Source organism: Talpa europaea (assembly GCF_964194135.1).
Source record: "Talpa europaea genome assembly, chromosome: 9".
NCBI lineage: Eukaryota > Metazoa > Chordata > Mammalia > Eulipotyphla > Talpidae > Talpa > Talpa europaea.
In genome coordinates, this window is record NC_140076.1 from 33,792,286 (window position 1) to 33,816,884 (window position 24,599).

At 40.0% G+C, this 24,599-nt stretch overlaps 1 protein-coding gene across 1 annotated transcript; it reads left to right on the forward strand.

The window, feature by feature from the left end:
- Positions 1–11,293: 11,293 nt before the first annotated feature.
- LRRC42 (leucine rich repeat containing 42) lies at positions 11,294–23,282 on the forward strand (the record flags this gene model as incomplete). Its single annotated transcript, XM_084242203.1, has 7 exons — positions 11,294–11,766; positions 16,397–16,528; positions 17,669–17,787; positions 19,044–19,132; positions 19,328–19,441; positions 22,502–22,586; positions 23,008–23,282. The coding sequence occupies 7 exons, from the start codon at positions 11,294–11,296 to the stop codon at positions 23,280–23,282; spliced, it is 1,287 nt and encodes a 428-aa protein (XP_084098329.1).
- Between the last annotated feature and the right edge of the window lie 1,317 nt (positions 23,283–24,599).

Genomic DNA, 24,599 nt, shown 5'->3' on the forward strand with positions numbered 1-24,599 from the left:
CTTAAAGCGTTTAACCTGTAAGTAAAACAATAACAAATCAGTAACAACAAGAGCAACTTCTTCTCTCATTCTGAGAAAAGGGAAAGTCTGTTGTCTAGCACACTGCCTAACAACCAAGCTATTAACAAATGGTAGAGACTCTTAACATGTTTATTTACATAAGTAAACTTCTGACCTGTCCCAGGGACAATCTGTAAAATCTGATTATTTCCTGTACTCTATTCCACAAAAGAAGTCCCTAACTACTCTAGCTGACCTCATTTTTCTACTCCTAAAATGAAAGCCCTCAATAATTATATGGAAACAGTTAACAAGTTAATGTGTAAAATTTTGAAAAATTATAGTTACATTTTTTTAAACACAAAGATCTGTAGCATGAAAACAGATGTTTTGTGACGGTCTAACCACAAACTTATCAACTGAAGTAGCAAACAATATTATTACATATTAAAAGTTATTACTTTTTTAAGAGAAATGTAAAATAAGAGAAGATAGTCTTTATTTATTTTTGAGTTTTAAGTCAATAAAACTTTAAGTCATGCACTTACAGACATTTTAGTTGTAGTGTAATATTTTACTTTTAATGAAAGTGTCCTAAGAGATATTGTTGAATTTTACTACGGGTGCTGCAGGGTAAGACAAAAGAAAATAAGGAGAGATTCTATTCTATCAGATCTCATCCTCCTTGATTTGGTGGTGGTGACAGGGCACAAATCACTATATAGATGCCCAGTGACTGAGAAAGCTGTATGTACAAAGAATGAAAAGTGTTCAGAAAAGGGAGGAAGGTTTCTTATATCCTTCATGCTCTGGTGTGAGTCTAATTTAAAAAAACAAGAAAACTATTTTGAACAAATAACAAAGTTTGAAGAATATTATACATATTAACTAACAACGTCCAGATTTAATAAATGTAAAAATTTTGCCATGTCTACTTCAAAATAATTTTTTTGAGATGTAAGTAGCTCACTAGCCCCATTTCTTTCTTTGCTTGGAGGTAACAGAATAGCTGTTAGATGAGTGTGCCTCCTAACAATATTACTATACTTTTACCATATGTATAGGCATTAACATTATATTAGATAAGTGTGCCTCCTAACTATAGTACTATACTTTTACCGTATGTATAGGCATTAACAATACTGTTCTTTTAAAACTTTAATAATTTTACAATGTATGAATCCTTGTTACTTGCTTTTTTCACTCCATATTATGTTTTCAAGATTTTGTCATGTTAATATATATGTCTACTTTTATTCATTTTAACAGCTATTATTTCTCCATTCCTCCAAATAATGGATATTTAGGTCTGTTTCCAGTTTTTTGCTACTATGAAAAAATCTGCAATGCACATCTTTGTAGGTCTACCTTACGTACATGTGGGGATAAATCTCTATGATAAAATAAAATTTCCCTTTACAAAAGTAAAACCACAGAGGCTCAGAATTTGCTTATCTTCACCTCAAAAATTGATAAATCTAAATTATAATGGTTTATATTACATCAGCAATGTATGAGGGTTTCTGCTTCCTCATATGCTTATCAACTGGTATTATATATTTTGGCTTTAATTTGATTGATATGAAATGGTATCTCAAAAAGTTGCCAATTTGTATTTCTATAATTACTAGTAAGTTGAATACCATTTCATGTTCACAGGTTGAACAGGTTTCTTGTTACTTGTTTTATCCTTTGTCCATTTTTCTACTGATCATGTTTTTCTTTTCCCCTTTCTTTTTGACTTGCAGGAACTTTTAAAATAAAATATTCTGAATATAAATGCTTTCTTGCATGTGTTTCAGTTATCTTCTCCCACAGTATGGTTTAATTTTTGCTTTTAACACTGTTCATGGATTTGTTCATTTTCTTCCCCTTTTGTCATTGAACTATGTTACACACAAAAGAGAACACAAATTATAAGTCTATAGCTGAATAAGTTTTCACAAAGTAAACAGATCCAGGTAGCCATCAACCAGGTAATCAGTGCCCAGGTAAAGAAAGAGAACATTACCAGCATTTGAGAAGTCTTTATGCCCCTCCCAAGTACATTTCAACAAAACTTCAAGGAGGGCTACTTCATGGACTAGACACAGAAATGTGGGCTGGGTGACAGGTAGTATTTTAGGTAGATATTTATAATTTTGAATGGCTATACTCAAAGAAGGATGATTAATGAAACAACATGAAGTATGTAAGCGCTCTATCCTTATTTTAGTCAACATTTTTCTAAATTAAGAAAGGGGAAAGAATGATTATTTTGCAGTCAACAAAAGCTGGAATGTCATGCTAGAAGAGAGAATTAGCTCACTAAAAGAGTTGAGAGCAAGCTAGAAAGACAGGGTGTAATGAACAAGGTATTTAATAAAGATAATGATATCCTTGTATAGTGTATACTCAGACTTTAAAAATCAATCACAGAAAGACTGACTTACATTAGGGGTTTGCAAACTATAGCTTGTGAGCTAAATCCAGCTTGCCTCATATTTCTATATGCCCCACAAGCTAAGACTGCTTTTTATGTTTTAAAATATTTTTAAAAATCAAAATAATTTTTGACACAAATATGAAATTCACACTTCAATGTCCATGAATATTTTTAGTGGAAATGGCCAGACATTTATTTACATGTTGCCTATGGCTAGTTTTGTGCTATAGTGAGAGTTGAGTAGCTGTGATTATACCTCTCACAATGCCTAAAGTAATTATTTGACCCTTTACAGATAATTTGCCAATGCTTGATCTAGATAGTGTAAAATGTACAGGTCTGCTTGCTTATAAAGGAAGGGTATAAAATATCTGCTCCCAAATGTAAAAGAATGTAATCTTAAGAGTTTGAGGAGCTACATTTCATCAAAATTTTTAAAAACCAGGTAAGGGCAGGTACAGTGCTTGTAATAAAAGATGACTACAACCTATGATGACTAAGACTTGGTTTTTGCCTTGAAGCTCAGAGACAAGGAATATGGATAAGCATAATGTAATGTTATGTGCTATTAGTGTGACACATATCCCGAATACTTGCTCAGTTCTGGGTAGCATAGTTTATGTAGGATATTTTTGGGCTTGATTATTGTTCATAGGAGAGCAGATTTCATGATCACATATAAACAGCTATTATATGTGGAGGAAGCTGAAAGAATAAGAGGTAAATTATTTTGAGACAATTCAGTGAGAGAAACTGGACTACAATTTTCAATATCACTTTAACATCCACGAATACTTGGAAATGGAAATATTTCCATAGAATGGAAAAAGTACTAGAATTTTTCTTTTACAACTTCAGGAGGAGAAAGAACTGTACTTCATATATAAATCTTAAGATAGACATCATAAACACAAGACTTAGCAGTCTAAATCTTTTCCATCTCTGAACATATCCAAGAAGTCTAGAAGATAGCCTAGTGAGGAAGCTAAAGAAAGGATTACTGAGGTAGGTTCTTTTAAATGGAATCAATTCTGCGAAAAGTAGAATAGGAACTAAAAATGAAGGCTCTGGAAATTGAGACTAAAGACAATGGGCTTTATGACTTTATCCTGTTGTCCACTGGTTTTCAACTGGACTGGGGGTGACTTTGCCACACAGAGAGTAACAGTGTTTGGAGAGTTTGGACTGTCACAACTCCTCGGGTACATGGTACATTTCACAATACTGTAAAATTAGTGCTATTAGTGTGACACTAATAGCACTTCCCATCATCACAGGACATGTACAAGTAATTATCTGGCCTTAAATATGGAATAATGATGAAGTGGCAAAACGCGGTGATTTACTCGGGGATTGAAACGTGCGGATTGTTGACTAACTTAGTGAACTTACTTTAAAAATAAGTATATTTTAGGGAAATGTATCTAGCATTGATGTAGCAGAATAAGGGAAAACGTAACTCCAAAATGTTCAGTTCTTTTCTTACTTCACATTTTTTATCACCTAAGTTGTCTGAGAGAAGAAAACACATACTTTAATACAAAACTAATTTCATATCGCCTATATCTCACCTAATTCCTGTTACAATAAATTGTGCAAGAAGAAATGGTCAGAGTTGGGCCCTCCTTAAGGTTCTTTGGGTGTGGTTAATGAGAAAAAGGCAAACCAAGCCCCTCCCTGCTTACCCCACTCCCCCAATGGAATTACTGAGCATATATGTTGATTCTACAACTCCGAAGTGCAGGTTTGGGATTTAGTCCTAATTCCCCACTTTTGCTGTATATAAAGCATTATTCCCTCAGGGCCTCAGTTATCAAAGCGAGCACTCTGGTGTGCCAGCCTTTGCTTGTTTAAAGATCCCTGATTAGACAGCCCCCAAAGCCTCAGGGCCACTTAAACTATCCTTTCACCTCCATCCAGTTCGCACGCCCTTTCTGGTCCTTCCTTCAGAAACCTGTTCCTAGCCAGCCTCCAATTCACTTCCTCGCTCACTGACCCAGCCCCCTGGCTTGGTAGTCTTACAACCGGACTCCTCAAATCCTCTCCCCTACCAGCATCTCTCGGGAACTGTAGTATTAGAATTCGGTCCAGGCTGTCTCCTAGAGCTTGGTCTCTCTGGAAAAGCAAACCAGCCCCGACACACCGTCTCCCCTCCACCCCGCATCTTTCTCCTCAGTCCAAGGCCATTTTAATTCACAGGCTTCCGGAGGCCCCGCCCCAAATTATATAAAATGTTTAAAAGAGGCCACCTCCTACATTCAGTACAATTCATAACTGTGTGAGTTACGCCGTAATTAATAGGTTACATTCTGGTAAATTAATTTCGGTTTTCAACTGTTTTCACTATTGGGGGGGTCAAAACATTATTTAAGGCCTCAAGAGTTCGTGGGGGGGCATCAGTGTCTCTAGGGTCACGCGGGGCGAACTGATGCGCTTCACACTAGCCCCCCCCCCCCGTCCCCTCACGAGCCGCCCCCTCGGCCGCGCGTCCCTCAGACTCTCCCCCTCTCCCCCCCGCGCTGGCCCGCTTCGCCACCAGCGGCCTCCCCTCCGTCGGCCTCTACAGGCCGAGCCCAGCTCCCACCTCCCCCGCCCCGCCGCGGAGCTCGCCTGGGCCTCCCGTTAGCTCCAGGCGCCCCGAAGGTCCGGCCTCGAGCTCGCCCAGCCGCCCCGCCCAGCGCGCGCCGCCCCCCAGTCCCGCCCCCGCGCGGAGCTCCCGGGCGCGCGCACCTCTCTCCTCTCCGCTCGGCCCGCAAGCCCCTTCCCGCCCGCGCCTGCGCCGCGCGCCCCGGCCCCCGGCCCCGCCCCGCGCCCTTCACCGAGTTCCCCGGCGCGCGCGCGTCTCCACTCCCAGCTCCCCGTTCACGCGCCCCGCCCCCCCCACCCACCGCCTCCGAGTTCCCGAACGCGCTCTCTCCCCTCCCCGCGCTGCTCGCCACCCGGCCACGGCCCCGCCCGCCGCGGCCCGCGCCACGCTCCTCGCCCGCAGCCCCGCCCCTGCCCACGACTCCCCCAGACGGCCCCGCTCTTGGCTCCACCCTGCCCGCTGGCCCGACCCTCGGATCCCCTCAGGGGCCCTTCATTACTTCGCGGGCTGAGCTGCACAGCGCCGCCCGAGGGCTGGTCCCCGAGCCAGCGCCTGAGCTCGCGCCCAGCGTCCTCCTCAGGCCCCGCAGGGCCCCGCAGGACCGAGGAGACCCACCCTCGCGCGAGCGCGCACGCGCAGGCCCCGCCCCCCGGGACCCGAGCCCTCCGCCCTCGGGTCGCTCGCCCCGGGCCGAGCCCGCCTCCCAGCCAGCCCCGCCCCTCATGCCTGGGCCCGCGCACGCGCGTCTCCCCTGCCCAGCCTTCGCCCCCGCCCCCGTCAGCCCCGCGGTCTCTCGGCGCCGGGTCGCCCCCTGCCCCCTCCCTCCTCCTCCCATCCTCGCTCTGACCCACCCTCCCTAGCTTTGTGCCCGGGACGCCGTGCCGCTTCCCTCCGTCAGCCGCGCCGCGGGAGGAGGGAGCCGACACCGAGGAGCTGCCGCTCGCTGCCCGGGGCAGGGGTACAGGTAGGTGGCGGCCGCGGGCCGGGCGGCTCGCCGAGCCCCTCGCTGAGCCCGGGGGCTGCGTGGGGGTGGGGTGGGGGAGGGGAGCTCTGGAGGGACTGGGTGTGGTGGGGTTGCGAGAGGCGTGAGGATGCGGATCTGGGGGTGTGGAGGTGGGTGTAGAGGTGGGCTGGGGTAGGGTGTGGGGGGCTGCGAGACTTGGGGCTGGGAGCCAGGGTGGGAGAAGGGAGAAGGGAGCAGGATTAACTTGGGGAGTCTCAGGGAGGGTCATGCGTGGGAATTGAAAGAGGAATGGAGAATTGCAGGGGGGAGAGGGGGAGGGAATGGGATTTGAGGTGTGCAAAGAGGAAGGGTTCTAGGACTAGCGTAGAAGAAGGGGTGCGGTCTTGGGGGTAGGGAAGAAAGAAGTTGAGGCTACGTGTTGTGAAGTTGGCCGTAAGGAAGCTTGAAGGAAGGGAATTTTGAAGGTTGAGGCCAGAAGGTTAGGAAAGAGATGGATATTGGGGTCTCGGAAAGGGGATCCCAGAGATGGGGAGCCAGGATACACGGTGAAGGACAGGGGGGGAGTGCCTGGCTGCTTGATGCGGGGGGTGGGGACGGTGGGGAAGAGGAGGCAGGTGGAGGTGGGGTTGGGTCTGGGGGAGAAAACCGTATTTCAAAAATAGACGTGGAAGAATTGGAAGGACTAGAGGGCTGAGAGGTGGGGCCAGAGGAGCTGGGAGTCGATGGGAGGTGGGGTTAGGATTTTGGGTGTGGAAATTGGATTTTTTTGTGAGAAGCTGGAGAGTTGGAAGGTAGAAAAAGTCTTAAGAGTATGAAAGGGTTGGAGAGATTGGCTTGTTCTTGGGAGGGAAGTAGGAAGCTGGGTATGGTGTGAACCCCTCGAGCTTGGGAAAGGAAACAGTGTGGATAAGAAGGCAGGTGGGAGAGTGCAAGTTACAAGAAAAAAGAATAATGAGAAGAGTTAAAAATTGAGAACTAATGGTAGTGACATGGAACAATGAAGATAAATCCTAAATTGGTTACTGATGGTTTGGAATTAATTTCTGTTCAGGTTTTTATGTTAGAAATTTCCCCAAGAATACTGCATTTTGAAATAAACTAAGGGTGACTGCATCCTTGGATTGAAGACCTAAGATTGACAGTTGTTTTTCTGGTGTGTGTATGTGGGTAATTTCTGCGCTGGCCTAGTAAAGATGGCAGGCCTCAAGCCCAGTCCTGGCTCTGTTCCCACCAACCTTGTCCACTTTTTTTTTTTTCCTCTTCCCTGCCCACCCCCTAGCTTGAGCCAGAGAATTCCAGAGGGATCAAACAGGTGGGTGAGATTAATTTTTAAGATTTTTTTTTTTTTAATCCTTGAGACTGAGGTCATATTTTTATTCTTGAGACAGCACCATGAAGCGTAAAGAGCTTGCACTTTAGAGTAATACAGCCTTGAGATTGTTTTCAGCTTTGCCACTTACTCTGTTTCTTCTCTATGTTACTTTGCTCCCTGAGCCTCCTCTTCTGTTAGGTGGCAGTCCTGACCTTATAAGATTGTTGAGCATTACATGAGATCATTTTATAATGTACCTAGCACAGGGCTTGGCAGCTGGCAGGTGCTTAATGGATGGTAGCTTTCACATCCACTATGATCTCTGTGATATATTATTTTTAGGTAATTGTTAACTTTACCTACTAAAGTTAGGTGTTCTCTTTGTCTTGAAATTAGAGAGCCATAGATTCAACTCACAGTTTTAATCCTGTTGCCTACCTCTCAGTCGAATAGTCATGCTTTTTGCTTAGTAAAGTAACTGCAGGCTCTTAAAAAAGACTGTCATATTTAGTTATTAATCATTTTATTTTGCCTTTTATTCAAGAGTCTATAGGGACCTGAGTTTTTAGTGTGGTATGGTTATATTTTATATTTTATTGTGGTAAGCAAATAGTAAGATATGCACTATTGTATTTTTCTGTGATATTGTATGGGTTGCAAAACTGCCTTTCTGTAGAGGACTGGGAAAGTATCAAATGTCCCTGTTACTCTGTTGATATAAAATCTATCTATGCATAGCTACACTGGACATTGTTACTCTTTATAGGAACTAATTAATTGTCCAGTTTGTGTGGGGTTTTGCCTTGGGATAGTACAAACCCCGACTCCTGAGGGTGTCCATTTATGTTAGGCCACTCTGTAGAACAGCATGCACAATCAGAGCCAAGTACAGAAGCATTGTGTGAAATTCTGTCTGTATTTATGTTTCTTTACTTTGACAAGTTTATTTTTTTCCCACTGTTTTATTTTTATTTATTTTAATTAATTTACCTTGACAAGTTTAAACATTAATTTATTGAATCAGTTTATAGTATAACACAACCTCTCAGGATGCTCATTTTTGGAAGACACAATTTTATTATTAGAACTCATAGGTCACCAGGATTCCCAGAACCAAGGTCAGTTCCTCGAGGACCATAATTGAAGAACAGAGAGGCCTTGGGGCTTCTGAACAAAATATGTGGGCTTACTCTTTGGAAAATACAGATTTTTTTTTCCCATTTAGAAAGAGAATTGGCATTTGATGAGTAATTTAAAGGTAAAATAAGATGTTCCTTGGACACAAAAGCTGTGAGGATTTTGGGCAGGCTGGGTTGGCATCGTTAACAGCTGCTTGTGCCCTCTGCTGGACAGAATCAGACTTTTCTCATCTCTCCCAAAGTGGTCATCCATTCATCCATTGGTCCATTTTACTCCAGAGTTTGTAGAAGGCATTTTTGGAAGTGAGGGTTAGGGGTAATATAGGTTGGGCAGACCCTTTTTCAGTATCTGGGAGTGTATAGTATACTGACCTATTATGTTATCTCCCACAGAATTTGCCTTTCTGCTATTAAAACCATTCCTTTTTAGAGGCAGGCTTGGTAATTTGTAGGTAGACCAGGGCTCAGAATATCCAATCACAGGATTAAAAACCAAAGGCAGTCTGCTTGACTGAAGTTAAAGGGACCAGATGCTTACCCTTACTGGAAGAAAAGCTTAGAAAATAAATGAGGCATCTCCTTAGCAGCAGGCATTGAATACTGGCAAGAATATGGGGTAGAAGAGATGGCACTGTGACAGGAAATTTTATCTGGTTTGTAGATTTGTTCCCAGTAGTACCAGTAGCTATAGACTCCTGTAGTCTGATTTGCTTCTGCCACCTGCAGAAAGGTCTGGCAAGTCAGGGGGAGGATCCTGCAGCTGTTGCCTGGAAGAGGCACTGACTCCTAGCAACAGTTTCAGCAGGCCCTGCAGCTCAGAGCACTAACTCTGTCCTTTTGAGATCTGACCCTTCCTCTCATTCAGATCAGCAAATACCTGTTGAGGGCTTATTCAGCATTGTGTTGGGCCTGGGAAAGAGAGAGAATCAAGTAAGTGCCTTCCCTTCAAAAAGGTCACAGCCCTGGAACAAGTGAACAGAGATAGTATACTATTGAAGTACTGTGTAGAAGGATACGCCAGTACTCTGGGAAAACCAGATGGGTACGCACAGTACAGGGGCTTGGGGTGGGATGGTGGGTAAGCTGAGTGTTAATGATGAGTAAGAATTAGCTTGGTCAAGGAAGCAGAGAATGATGTTCAAGCCAAAGTTAGCAGAATGGGCAAAGGGCAGTGGGACCAGCGCGCTCAGCTAACTTATCCAGACTGGTATGACTTGGGCAGAGTGTAGGTCACAAGGACATAAACCAGAAAGGGTGAGGCACTCCGGGAAGGCAGGGCCCTCTTTTCTGATGTGTTTTTACACACATAATTATCCTCCAGAGAAACATGGATAGTACCGGTGCCCACAAACAGGATCACTGTTTGATCTCTAGAGACTCAGCATTTTTGATCACTGACTTGATTGTTTGCTGACACTTTTAAATGGCATCAGAGCTACACCCAACTCTGTATTGATGTAGAAGAGCTGGGTTGGTTCACTCTAAAAGTCTGTCTTAATAGAGATTTTTTTTTTTTGAACCTGTTGACATTCTGTTAAACTGTAGAAACGTTCATCAAATACTTTCATTTAACATAAAACTTATCTTAGTATATTTTGAAATCTCACAGTAGCTTAAGAAAACAACTATTCCAGTTAGTGGGTGGACACAAAATGTCACCCACATGATTGTATAAATACCCAACTGTTTTTGATATTTTGCTTTACCTCAAAATTGCCCTAGGAGAGCCCTAATAGACACTATTTTTCTAAGCGTTAATAGCTTTCATTTGGCTAGTGTGACAGAGGTCTTTATTTGTAGATCCAAAAACCTCTGTTGCTTGTAAACTATAAGTCCTACAAATAATCTGCTCATCGACTATAAGGCATGCCTCAGAAATAGTGCTGGCGTACCTTCCAGACCACAGCAATAAAGTGAATATTGTAATAAAGCGAGACACAAATTTTTTGCTTTCCCAGTGCATATAGAAGTTACATTTATACTCTGGTCTGTTAAGTGTGCAGTAGCAGTCTCTCTAAAAACAATGTGTACATACCTTAATTAAATGTGACAGAGACATGGAGTTGCACATTCTTTTGGAAAAATGGCACGAGAAGACTTGCTTGACACAGGGTTGCTCCAAATTTAAAATTTGGTTTTTATAAAATTCAGTATCTGCAGAGAACAATAAAGTGAAATGAAATAAAATGAGGTATGTCAGTATTAATGCCAGAGTTCTATGTTAGGGAGTCTGGATGAATTAAACATTCATCTTCCTCTCAAGGCTCAAAACAATGACCCAAATGCAACAAAGAAGCCAATGAAAGATACCAAGATAGCAAGAAAACTGTTAATTTCCAGTCTTTGTTTTATGTGTAAACATGTTTTTAAAAACAGAGTAATTCAATATTGTTTGTGACTTGCAAATTAAAAAAAAAGTATTTTTGATGACTGCATAACATTCTATCATATGGGTCTATCATAATTTAGTAATAACATTAATGTCATTGGATGTTTAGGTGATTTCTGATTGTTTTGCTTATATCAACTGTGCTGCCATGACTTTCTTTGTAGATGACTCTATGCCCCCTTCTGTGATAACTTCCTGAGCATGAATTTTAGAAATGAAATTTGAGCTGACTTTTGAAAGAGTAATAGTAGGAGCTCACCAGATAGACCAGAAAGGGAGAGTATAGGACAGGGCATCCTCCAGTGCCAGAGTTCACAGGCAGCTGTTAAGTTATATATTCCCAAACCAGCCATCCATAGCCATGGTCTGCCTGGTAGACAAAGCTCTGGGTACAGCAAGATGAAGTTGTATGTTACAAATGGCATTTTAATTCCATTTGCTTCCCTGTGTCTTGCTTTTACAGTTGCAACCAAGGCAATGTCTTACTACCTCAACTCTGAAAATCACCTAGACCCAGGACCCATCTACGTGCGAGAAAATGGGCAGTTGCACATGGTCAATCTGGCCTTGGATGGTGTCAGGAGTAGTCTGCAGAAGCCAAGGCCTTTCAGACTGTTTCCCAAAGGCTTTTCTGTTGAGCTTTGCATGAACAGGGAAGATGATACTGCACAGAAAGAGAAGACTGATCATTTCATCTTCACATACACCCGGGAGGGGAATCTTCGGTACTCTGCCAAATCCCTCTTCAGCCTCGTCCTGGGCTTCATCTCCGACAATGTTGATCACATTGATTCCCTTATTGGCTTTCCTGAGCAGATTGCGGAAAAGCTGTTCTCTGCTGCTGAAGCCAGACAGAAATTCACAGAGCCAGGTGCAGGGCTGAGGGCTTTACAGAAATTCACTGAGGCCTATGGAAGTCTGGTGCTTTGCTCTCTGTGCTTGCGAAACAGGTGGGTGTTCTCATTAGGATACTGAGTATTTTATTGGGTTCATTAATTCAGTCAAGCTCTGGGGTTTAGTGGACTTGGTCACTGCCCCCATCAAATAGCACTTCACTGAAAACTTCAGAACACGAAGTAGTGGGCCATTTTGAGAAATATCAGTCTGTCTTCCCCTCCCAGACAACACTTAGCTTTATTTTGAGGACACTGTATAAGAATTAGTTAATTCCCACAGCTCCTCCTTTAAGTAGAATATACTCTTCTACCTACTTTTCTAGTAAGGAAAAAAAAAAATAGAAAAATCAAGATGTGATCTGCCAGTTACCTTTTGGTATGTTCTTGGGATTATGAAAATTAGTAGCCAGAGTTCCCAGTCCTGTTCCATTTTTCAGACCACTAAGTGTATTGAACACTAGATAAAAGGCAACCTTAAGAGAATGATTAAGATTTTGAGTATCCTGAAGTTTGGAAATTCTCAAATTAAGGTCCTATAACTGACAACAAGGCCTGTTTTTCTAACAAAGTGAATGTTTTCTCTTGTGACTTTACCTTGCTCAGGTACTTTGATTGATTTAAGGTTTTTAATTCTGCAATGATGCAAACACAAAATGTTATAAAGTAAAACATAAATCTCCCTCCTACCCCATCTGTTTCTTCTCTTTAAGGCAACTGCTACTGTTAACAGTTTCTTTTGACATTCTGGGGCTATTCTGTACATACATACATACATACAGATATAACTCTTCCCTTTGTTATGCAAATGGCAATACTTTCACTATATTATACCTTGTTTTCTTCACATATTTTAAAAATCATTTACTCATTACTTCTGCAGATTTTTAAAAGAGCTGTATAGTATGCCATTACCTGAACTCTTTGGTGAAAAGGCAGCTTGCTGTTAAGATGTACAATTAATTAATATTATCATCCAACCAAACCTAAACAAATCAATATGTAATGAAAAAAGAAGTCATGCCAGAAAGCATGAGTTAAGTGCATATGCTTAAAAAAAGATAAAGAAGCAGTTTTTATTTAATCAGTTCATAGAATAAGTGATCTCATCCCAGGCCAAATATTGTACTTTAAAAAGAAAACATGAATGCATGTGGTCAAGAATAGAACCATGGACTTGTGAACTGAGTGGGCACCTTGTGAATGCTTTGTTTCTGTGCTATGATTTTTGTGCATCTGGGGTTGCCACCAGCAGAAAAGAAAAAAAGAATGACCTTGCCTAAATGAAAAAGTTAAGTAATTCTGCATTGTAACTCACATTTAAAAAATACATTTTACTTCACTTTTATTCCAAGTTATTTATGTTCATTAGGAAAAGATTAGAACAATGAAAGGTAGAATTATGGTGCATACCTTTGTTTTAAAATTATAAAGGCAACATATTTTGGGGGGAAACATAAAACTAATATTAAACCATTCATAGTAATAATTTTCAGATATACTGTCAATAAGTTGTTATATGTTTTTCCCCATCTGCCATTATATCTTATGTATCATGGTATCAGCAGTGCTTTTTATCCATTTGTGCTTTTTGCACATTGTTCCATTGGTCAGATAGCTCATCCATTAGATGAGAATAGCATCATTTGCATTTGGCAAAGATACTAATTAGTGTAGCATTTTTGAAAAGCGGCTAGGAACTATGTATCAAGAGTCTTAAAACATCCATACTGTTTGTTTGATCCACTAGTTCTGTGTAAGAATCTATTCTGATTTCTAATTTAATGATAAGATGTAGGAACAAATATTTTTACATAATAGTGTTCATTATAGTACTGTTTAAAATAGTGAAAATCTAAAAACAGAGTGTCAAAAAATAGGAAATTGGTTAAGCAAATTGTGGCACTTTCATATGGTAAAATATATAATGATTTAGATAGTATTCCAAGGTCATTTAAAATGGGAAATGTTCATTGTATAATAAATGAATTAAGTAACTAAAATTACATCTACTGTATGATCTTAATGTCTGAAAACGGGATTTTTATATATATATTATATATAGAAAGAAAAAAACAAACCCACTGAAATGTGATCTAAATGGTGGGGTTGGATCAGGTTTTAATTTTCTGTATAATTTTCCTTATTTTGTTAACTCTTTGAGGAGCATGCAGATTTTTTTTTTTTTTTAAGATTTATTTATTTATGCATACAAGAACCTGGGCACAGGCCAGAGATGTGGGGGTGGGGGGGTGAGAGGATTCACCAGAGACACAGTGGGGAACAGAACAGGCGGACTGACTGAAATAAACTGATAAGGGGAGCAGCAGGCAAGACAGGAGAGATCTGCCTCGCCATGTGGGTTGCTTCGTGGTGGCGGGCCGGGGATCGAACTCATGCTGCAGAAGCTTCAGATTGTCGCATTGCTTCATAGTGCAGTGTCTAACCCCCCGCACCACCAGGGAGGCCCAGAGCATGTAGTTTATAGTCAGAAAAATGTAAGAAACTATTTACGGGAAATATAAGAAATCTTTTGGCTCATATTTTGTTGTAACAATTCCACACTGCAGTCTTACTTAGATATAAGCCTAAGATTTCCAATTGTGATTAAAAACTTTCTCTCTTATTGAATCCCCAAAAGAGAACTGGAAGAAGACAGATTTGGGTTTGCTATTGTATCCCAGGGTTGAAGCTACAGTAGCAAAGGTTTTACCAGCACAAAAGGGAATGAGCTTGAAAAAATAAGAATTGAGTAGTTACAGACTCTTGCCGTCTTGGGTTTGGGTCACAAAGCTGCCTGTTAGAAGGAGAAGCCAGTGTCTTTGCAATTAAGTTCCACTCCTACAAAACAGTCTACTCCCTGTGTTGAAATCCCAGTGATGTTTAATGGTACTGCGGGCTGCAGAGAGGCAAGTATGTTTTAAAATATCACCCTGTGTAATTGAAGTAATTATAATAGCTACCATTTAATGAGGGTCCATAAGATGTGATGTACTTCTGGAAAAATGTTTGTAAATTTCTTAACCCTGAAAAAAATAATTATCAGTCTCATTTTATAGCTGGAGAAGTTGAGACTCAGAAAAGTTTAGTAACTTTCTCACAGTTTCACAAATAATAGAACTGTTAAAATTCAAACACCAGTCTAACACTAAAATTTATCTCTGCTCTTTATTGCTTCTCTACTACACTATCCTGGACTTTAAGGGGCAACTTGGAAGACTATTTGCTAGCAAGACCATAGAGCTTTAATTATGTCCTAGATAAGTGTCTGCTAGCTATCATCTGTGACTTTGCATACTGGTTTTCAGACTTGATTTTTGTAGTGTTTGTTAATTAGATTATACATTGTTGTGTCCTTCACAGATAACCCTTGTTTGAGAATTTCTAAAAACCTTTGGTTAATTGATCAAAGGATGTGTTTTCTTTTCTCTGATTGCCAGTAATCCCCCAAATCCCTATTAACCCACTTCAACTCTCTGATTGGAAGATGGAAAACAGCAGCTTTATTTATAGTGCAATTAAAATACGTCTGAGTAAATAGGGCTCATTTGTATACCCAGCTGAGCTCAGTCACCAGACAGCTTAGAGGGGTGTCAGTGCCCCAGGCCATCTGTACCTAGCTGTCAGGCCAGTGATGAGCTTTAGTGCATCTTACTTGGGTTGGAAAAGAGAGCTAACACCCTCTTACTCTGAGATTACTCCTTCCTGTTTTCAGTAGTTATGATTCTGCTGGTAGAAGAGAGGTGAATGCTTTTAGGTATAATCCCACTGATCCTTGAATACCATTTTACTGTGGAAACTTCTAGACATCCATGAGGAAAGTGGATGAGAAAGGCATGCTCTTGCCATTGTTTACATTCCCTGTTCACTTGGGATCCTTTGCTCTTTGTTTCTTGTCACACCTTTTGCAGCCTTTGTGTTTTTCTAACTGATGTCATGTGAAATAGATGAATAAGTAAAAAACAGGGTGGAGGCCAACCTGGGCTGTGGAATGCCTTTTTGATGTCCTTTTCATCTCCAGAAGCCTCCCTGATGCTCCTTGATAACCGCTTGGCAAGGTGCTCCAGTATAATTAAGTTGTTCTGCTAACAGGTTTGTCTTAATCACCATGTAGATCAGAGTGGGTCCTTGTAGTAGACATGCTGCACTTACTGTTGGTGTGAATTTAGCAGGGTAACAGGCACAGTGGAACGGGAGGCTGCTCAAACTTGTGTTTGAATAGAAAAGATAAAGTGTGGTCTACCAGATGCCTCGCCTGTGTTCTTGGGGATGTGAGGGCCAGAGTTCTTAGCCCAGTTTTCAAACCACTAGATAATAAGCGTTAAATAAAAAGCAACCTTAAAAGAATGCTTAAGATTTTGAGGACCCTAAAGTTTGCAAATTATCCAGTAAGACCCAAACACTGACGTTTAGGTCTCTCTACCTTCTAACAAAGCAGATGTTGTTTTTATTTGCATTTCCTCATACATTTTTATTTATTTGCGGTTTTTATTATACTGTCATACAAAAGACTTGCAAGGCATTCACTAATTAAAAAATTGAGTCTGTGCTTATATAATAATCTGTGAAGTCTGCTTATTGCATAGTACCTTTCCTAATGGAATGTTGACTGTGGCATAAAGTCACAACAGGTAATGTTTTAAAAAAAGGAAAAGAAAAGCTGTTGATTGCTTTCCACACCCCACAGATATCTGGTGATTTCAGAAAAACTTGAGGAGATTAAGTCTTTCCGAGAGCTGACCTGCCTGGATCTTTCCTGTTGCAAACTTGGAGATGAGCATGAACTTCTAGAACATCTCACCAATGAGGCCCTGTCTAGGTATTGACCTGCAACCACCTGCAGATGGATTGTTGTGTTATCTTTTTTACAGGATGATCTAACTGGATCATCTTGAATAATGCCGATTACTTCCCAGTCCTGTATTTGCTAATTTCTTTTTTCTAAAATATTTTCAATCTTCATTTACCTGGTATAAGCAGTATAGTTTGGGCAACTCTTAGGAAAAAAGTCGGTTGGTTATTTTTCTAAATAATCTTTATTTCAGCACATGATACCCACAACTTTCTGGGTTGGGAAAAAAGCTTTTATCCAGTCTGGTTTATTCTAGTAAGAGATGAGAAGTTGTGCAGTTTTCTATAATTACTGTTTTTTAACTATCAGTGAACTATAAATTCTAAAGTGAGCTATTTAAGACAAATCCTTTTCAAAGAAACATAATTTAAATAGTTCAGTTTCTACCATTCACAAATGGTATTTATGCAGTCTGGCCAGCAGAGAGGAGGCCAGATAGATTCCTTTGTGGTTTCATAAACCCAAGAAGGATAACATATTACAAACCTGAGTCCTGCCTGCTGCCTGGGGCCTGCTTTGGACAGCGATACCTACACACTGCCCTGTACAAAAGTATTTTTGATTGATGTTAGTAAAGATTTAGATTTCTTATGTGTGGGACAGTGGGACTTTAATGGTGCAATTTCAGGTTAGCTGGATAGATTGGGTTATGGGTGTAGCTCAAAACCCAGTCTAAAAATCAAAGATTTATAAGGCTGGTTAAAATTAGAGGATTATATGCTTTGCAAAAATTCTCAAAGGAGTTCTTTAGCAGACTTTGCTGACAGTGTTTTTTGGTTTTCACACAGGATTTGTCAGACATGCAGCTTTTATATTAAATAAGGTATATTTTCCCTCTTAATGAAGTCTTTGTTTACTTCATTTGACCATATACCTTTAGTGCCCTCTGCCACCTGAGATTACTACTACATGACACTTTGATCCCTTAATTAACCCCTACTTGGTAACTGAAATAGCAACAAAAGAGCTTTAACTCTGTCAAATACTTTGGGTATGAAGTAAGGGGTGGAGAATATTTTGTTTTTTAATGAAATTTATGAAAGCATGTTCTCATACCTAGACTTTCTCAGACTCTAAGTAATTTATTTATGGACTTTGTTTCCGTAGTGTAACTCAGCTTCACCTGAAGGATAATTGTTTATCTGATGCCGGGGTACGGAAAATGACAGCACCAGTTCGAGTGATGAAAAGAGGCCTTGAAAATCTAACATTATTAGACTTATCTTGTAAGTTTTATTAGGAATTGTAGATTACTAATGTTGGAAGAATGGCCTTAGAAATCCTTTAATAATTCTTTTTCATTTGGGTGATGATGAAATTGAGAGGTAACTAACTTTCTTAGGTGCCACAAATCAGTGGCAGACAGGACGAAAGCTGGAGACTCTTCACTCCTGGCCAAATACCTTTCCTGGCATGCTGCCACCTCTTTAGGGTAGGAGAAGCCCTTAGATTCATCCATACCACTCACTCTGCACAGGGTAGCCTTTTATTGTGTCAATGCATATATAAAGGGCATTTGGCTCATCTTTGCTCTCTTTTAATTGCTGGTCCATAGTGTCTGTCAGACAGGTCTTTTTTTTTTTTTTCCTTTTCTTTTAATCATCATTTATTTTATGAAAATCTGAATGAATCTGCAATTGGATGATGTAGTCACGACTAACCGCTTGTTGACTCCAGTGTTAGAAAGTTAATAGAGCTCATTGATGATTTAACTGAGCATTAAATTGAGTATATGATAGGATGACATGTGTCAAAAGAACAGGAGGAGCAGGGGTTTGAGGTCAGGGGATACTCCTTGCTCTGCTACTTTTACTTGCAAGCTGTATGCCTTGAGCAAGTTTTTTGACCTTTGTGAGCCTTGGTATAGCCTCTGTAAAATTATGATTATGAATTTCCTCCCTCCCAGTGAAGCATATTCATTCAATAAATGTTTTTGAGCACCTGCTGTGTGTCAGGCACTGTGCTCATGATCTGGAGGACTCAGTGCTCTCTGATATAAGAAGGTAATAATGTGAGAAAAGGATTCTGAAAATTGATGCAAATTAGTAAGAGTAGTAATAGTTTCTTTGTGTACCCTTTAAAAAAATCCTTTTTTCCTCTAAAGAAATCTTTTTAATTTGGAGGTGAAATGGCCATGAACAACTGAAGGTCTGATGAACCATTTTAAAATATGCTTATGTGTATCCCAGATTAAATTCTTTGCAATAACTACCTGCTTCGTTGGCTTTCTGCTCACATCTCCCACCCCCCAACCCCACCCCCAGCTCCTAGAAAGTTAGAGCTATAAAGGACCTTAAGGGTCATTAGTGTGGCTCCTTCATATTACATACAGGAAGGATAAGATCTCTGCATTTACTTTACCTTGAAAACTTTACTCAATATTTTATATTTTATCATTGTTTGACTTTTTGTATGAGCTTATTGTTGACATTTAGCAGTAATTATACTATAACAGAATACTGCCTACATTTTTAACACCTAGGTAACCCTGAAATCACAGATGCAGGAATTGGATACCTCTTTTCTTTCAGAAAACTAAACTGCTTAGATATTTCTGGGACTGGGCTCAAGGTAAGACTTTTCTCTCTTCTGTTTTTTTTATTTTATTTTTTTTTTTCTGTTTTTTTTAAACTTACAATTTGATATTTTCCTTCTGCTAATTGGTGTTTACAGTGGGCTAGTATTTGTTGATGGTGTTTATTTCCTCCTGAAAGCAAGAGTTGACCAGACTCTGCGCACATTCCTGTTCTGTCTTTCCCTTCCTAGGACATCAAGGCCGTTAAACACAAGCTCCAGACCCACATAGGCCTCGTTCATTCCAAAGTGCCCTTGAAGGAATTTGATCACAGTAACTGCAAGACCGAGGGCTGGGCTGACCAGGTAATAGAGATCTTTCTTCCTTCTGGTTAATACAACTTTTCATTTTAATTCCAAGTATTTTATTCAACACTGTGAACAAGCATTAATCCTTTTGGTATTCCTTGGTTGAATTGTCATTTTCATATCAAATCACAGATGCTTATACCCTCTAACTGATGCAACTGCTTTAGGAAGGTGTTAGATATTGGTCTTTAAATCTCCTCCTTTGGCCACTAGATTGTACCTTGTCTTCCTGGGCCTGGGAGAAAAAGCCATTTTATAAATGACTGAGAAATAAGTGAAATCTGACCCAACTTCAGAAGGACAGATTTCATTAGCAGCCTGTATATTGAGAAAGGGAATAAGTCACACTGATAAGGATTCAAATTCAACTCTTCCCCTGCTTTGGGGGCAAATTCCTTACCTGTTAGATCTTTAGTGGGGAGATGTCTTTTTCTCATGGAACCTTCTTGTTTTTAACAACTTGACTGAACTTTAATTCTCATCTCACTGGTTTCCTTGGTTTGGTGAAGTACAGGCTTAAGTAGGAAGTCATGAGGGAACCAAATGATAGAGTGCTAGTAGGTTCCAGCTTGCCTGTGGCTGGTGCCTTTCTCCTTCAGATATTTTAAGCCATTGTTTCTTGGTAAAGCCTAGAGACACCATTTTTTAATGACTCCATGTTTGGCTTCAAGCTATAATGTGTCATAGTGGACCTACCCATCTGCCTGATTGTAGCATCACCTACCTATGGGTAAGCAAGAAGAGATGCTGATGAGTCAGTGTTTCAGAAGTACTTTGAAGTTAGTCCACAAATGGATGCTGAATTAATTACAGTGCATTGCCAGGCACAGTTTGTAGCACTGCATAAATCCTAGATATATCCACTGGTTGGGGACTGGTGTGAGGTGGTCATACAAAGGCTGTGGAGTCAAAGAGACCTGGGTTTGAGATCCTGGTGCAACAGCCCAGTAACTTAGGACATCAGGCAACTTTGAGTCTCTGTTCTTTATCTATACAGTGCAGAAGCCATGAACTCTTCTGCAGAATTTGGTACAGTTGAAGTACAATACCTAGCACCCTGACCTGACAGCAAGTTGATTGGACTCAGTGCAGATTCAGGCCATGTAGGTTCAGCCAGGTCCTAAAGGCTTGGCAGCAGTGCTTCATCTTTTCGTGCTGCTCCCTTATTCTCATGCTCTCAATTCTAAGCAGATGGCACAGAAAAGTGAGGCCATCTAGCAGGAGTTGTCTTACTTCCTGAGCTGTCTCAAAACTTCTCCCTTTCTTCAACCATGTTGTTTCTCTTCCTAAAGGGAAACAAGTATTCCACTTCCTTCCAATGATAAGCCCTTTAGATTTTTGTTTGTTTGTTTTGGTTCTCTTTGGTTTCTTCTGTTTTAAATCTCCAGCTTTCTCTAATACTTAACTGATTTTTTTACCTTCTACTGCTCCACCATTTCGTCTTCAGTCTTGCTCTCTGCTGGCTGTCTCCTTTCTGTGTATAAACTCAATACTCAAGTTACTCTTATTCTGACATGTTCACCGTGGCCCAGTGCAGTGTGAATTGTTTTCTGTTCTTACATCTCCCACCTTCTCGTTGCCCACTCAGTTCTTAATGCCCTGTAATCAAGTTCTGGCCTCCACTGCTCTCTTTCTTCACCTTCTTTGGTTTTTCTGTGGTATTGATACATAAATGTACAAGCCTTATTATACTATACTTTTTCTCGTTGGGCTTCTTTTTTGTCTCTCCCCTAACTTGCTAACTTTTTGCCCTAGTTTTTGTGATTTCTCACTTTCTCTTTTCTTCCTATATCTCCGCTTACTCTGAGTGTTCTTAGCTGTTCTTAGAACCTTAACTGTTCTCCAGAGTTGATTCCACTTTCTCTCCTACTCTAGACCTGTAAATATCAGTATCAAAAATCTCCATCTGGCACTTCAAATTCAGCTTGTCTAGAACCAAACTCATTTTCTTCTTCCTCGTTCCCTAACAGCTCTTCATATATATGTGTGTGTGTATGTATGTATATATATTAAATATATTAAATATTTATTAAATTAAATATATATGGAAATTGAAATATACAGTAGAAAAATGTTAGTAGAAATATGTTTCTCTTTTGTTCACTGAGCCTCCAGATTCAGTTAATCCCTCTTGGCATTCTCTTAGAGGGATTTTTCTATAATCAGGAAAGTGTCACAGAAGAAATAACAACTAATATGTGTTGAATACTTTCTGTGTGCCAGACTCTATGTTATATCTTTTTCCATGTTATCTCAGTTAATTCTCACCAGAACCCAGTGGGGTAGATACTATTATTAATCCCCATTTTACAGATGAAGAGCTTGAGACCCCAAAATTGAATCACTTGCCAAGGGTGCCCAGGCAAGTAAGTGGTGGGGTTAACTCTGAAAACATAGTCCTAAATTCTGTTGTATTGCCTCTATTTTTTTCACTTTTTTATAACTATTTCACTGCATACCATAATGAAAAATACATATATTATAAAGTTTTTACTACTCATGGTATATGTGAAATAATAATTTTATTAATATATAGTTTATGTTCAGCCAAATTTCCAAAAGAATGTTTTACCTTATAATGAAAATATATTTCTAACAGTTTAAAAAATGAAAACTGATCATGATACTTGTGAGAATATGGAAATGTGGTCATTTTTTATATCTATATATGAGTTGGAGTTAGAGTTGATATATTTCAAGGCATTGAGAATGAATCTAGGAATATGTGAATAATATGACTTCATTTTTAAATTTTGGTATTAGTTTAAGGATATGCAATTTATTTCTAGCTTGGAATAGAGATGAAAGTAGGGAGTGAGCTTTATGGATTTTTTTCTGAATCAAGCAAATACATTTACCCAACATGTTTGTATTCTGACCAACTCCTGCATTAAAACCAACTCCTACATTAAAACAGAGTTGACTTGGTTCACATTCTTATCATTAATCATCTGAGGTAAGATTATACTACAAGTGTTTATGGAAAAGGAACAGGAAGTCTTGAGATTAAAGACTTGAGATTTTGTTCAATTTCAAATCTTTCCAAATATATTTCAGATTGTTCTGCAGTGGGAGCGTGTGACTTTGGAAGCTATGAAGCCACGAGAAACTTCAGAGCCTCGGAAGGCAGCACAGCACTTCTGTAAGAAGTTCCCTTTCCCTTGGAGTTTTGCCCTTAGGTTATTTATACCTGTAAACCAGCTAGCATGTCTTTACTCAGTGGGAAATTAGATCACCAAGATTTATAATAAGTTCACACTTAGCTTTTGAGCCCCAGTGACAGGGAAATAACTTGTCAGATGTATATGTGTATATATTTATTTGTATCCTTTCTTGTTTCAAAAAAGATTTGCAGTGGCACAAGAGCAGATAGAATACAAAGATTAGAAATGAATTAACAGTAGCCAAAGGTAGACATGACCGTTGAATGGATAAATAAAATGTACTAATTTTTTTCAACAAAACATAGTATTTACATACAATACAAAGTTATTCAGCCTTCAAAAGGAAGAAGAAAATTTTGACACGTCAACTTACCGCCCTTCCCTCTGTCAATCTTACAGATGGCAAACGGGCTCGAACAGAAGCCCCAGTGAACTGTCCCCTGGCAGACACCCACATAAACTCTTCCGAGAAGCTTCAGTTCTATAAGGAGAAAACCCCAGACTGCCTTGGGCCATTGTTGAAACGAGAAGCTGTCTCAAGCCAGGAGTCAAAGAGAAGCAAGAAGAGAGCTTTTGAGGAGCCAGAGAAGGAGCAGAGTAACTCTTCACAGTCTTCAAAGCAGAAATGCGTGTGTCTCACTGTGGAAGACTGGGACTTGTTAAATTCCTATTGATTGGCAGATATAAGTTGACCTTCCCTCCCCCCCCAACTTGATGTATGAAAAGGGGGCTGATGATGTTTTCCTTTTTGTGTGAGTTTACCTATGGCATTAGCCTAGCAAGCAGATATTTCTACTTTTGTGGTGGGGGAGGGGAATGCTTTGGAAGTATGTAATAATTTCTAATGTATATTTTCAATACATAGTAATTTTTTCAAATAAACATTTTGCTGTCCTTAAGTAATTTGGGGGTTAAAATACTAATTTCATTTGTTTTTACTTTTCTAAATGGCTATTAGAAAATTTACATGGCTTGCATTCATGATTTGCATTATATTTCTGTTGGACAGTGCTGCTCTTTCATCCTTAAAGGTTAGCTCAAAATAAGTCTTACTGGCAAATAAAGAATAGAGAGGAATCAAGGAATTAAGAGCATTGGATTGACAGAGTTGATATTTGGAAATACTTTGACATTTAACCAGTATTTTAATAAAGGTAGATCTTAGATCTGATATGTGCTTTATTTGCTATTCAGAGCTAGGCAAGGTGCTGCCTCTGTAAAGGTAGCCCATTGCTCAGATCATATCAAAAGCTCTGATTTCTGAAATTTGAAATTTCTGAAAAGATGAAAAAGGCCAGAAAGATTGTTTTTCTTTGTAGAAGTAGGGTTTGAAAGTGTCATTTCGTGGACAGTAAGCATACTTTGCCAAATTCTTAGTGCAACTAACAGTCAGCATTCCTTGTCAGATTTAGCATATATTGTTAGAAGAGTCTAATTTGATGACCCCCAACTACATCTACTCCCATTGTCATCGTGGTGCAATGCTATCAGAAAGTGGCATCTGGAGTTACTCTTCAAACATCCCACCTATTCTGATAATTTGGAAGGCAAATCTTCCTTCAAAGCAATTTCTGATTCTTTCTCTTTTGTAAACACAGTATACTTTTATTTTTTTAAGATTTATTTATTTATGCATACAAGAGCTGGGGTATAGGCCAGAGATGTGGGGGGTGGTGAGAGGATTCACCATAGTTGGAGTGGGAAACAGGACAGACTGACTGAAATACACTGTTGTGGGGAGCAGTGGGTGAGACAGGAGAGCTCTGTTTCGCCATGTGGGTTGTTCACTGGCCAGCCAGGGATCGAACTCATTTTGCAGAGGCTACAGATTGCTTCACAGTGCTTAACCCCTTGTGCCACCAGGGAGGCCCACACAGTATACTTTTAAAACTAAGGTTTCATTTTCTTTAATTCTCATTTCAAGGATCTCATTTTCTCCTGGTGATTCCTTAAACAAATATTTCTGGTACTATGTGAACAATTCATTTTAG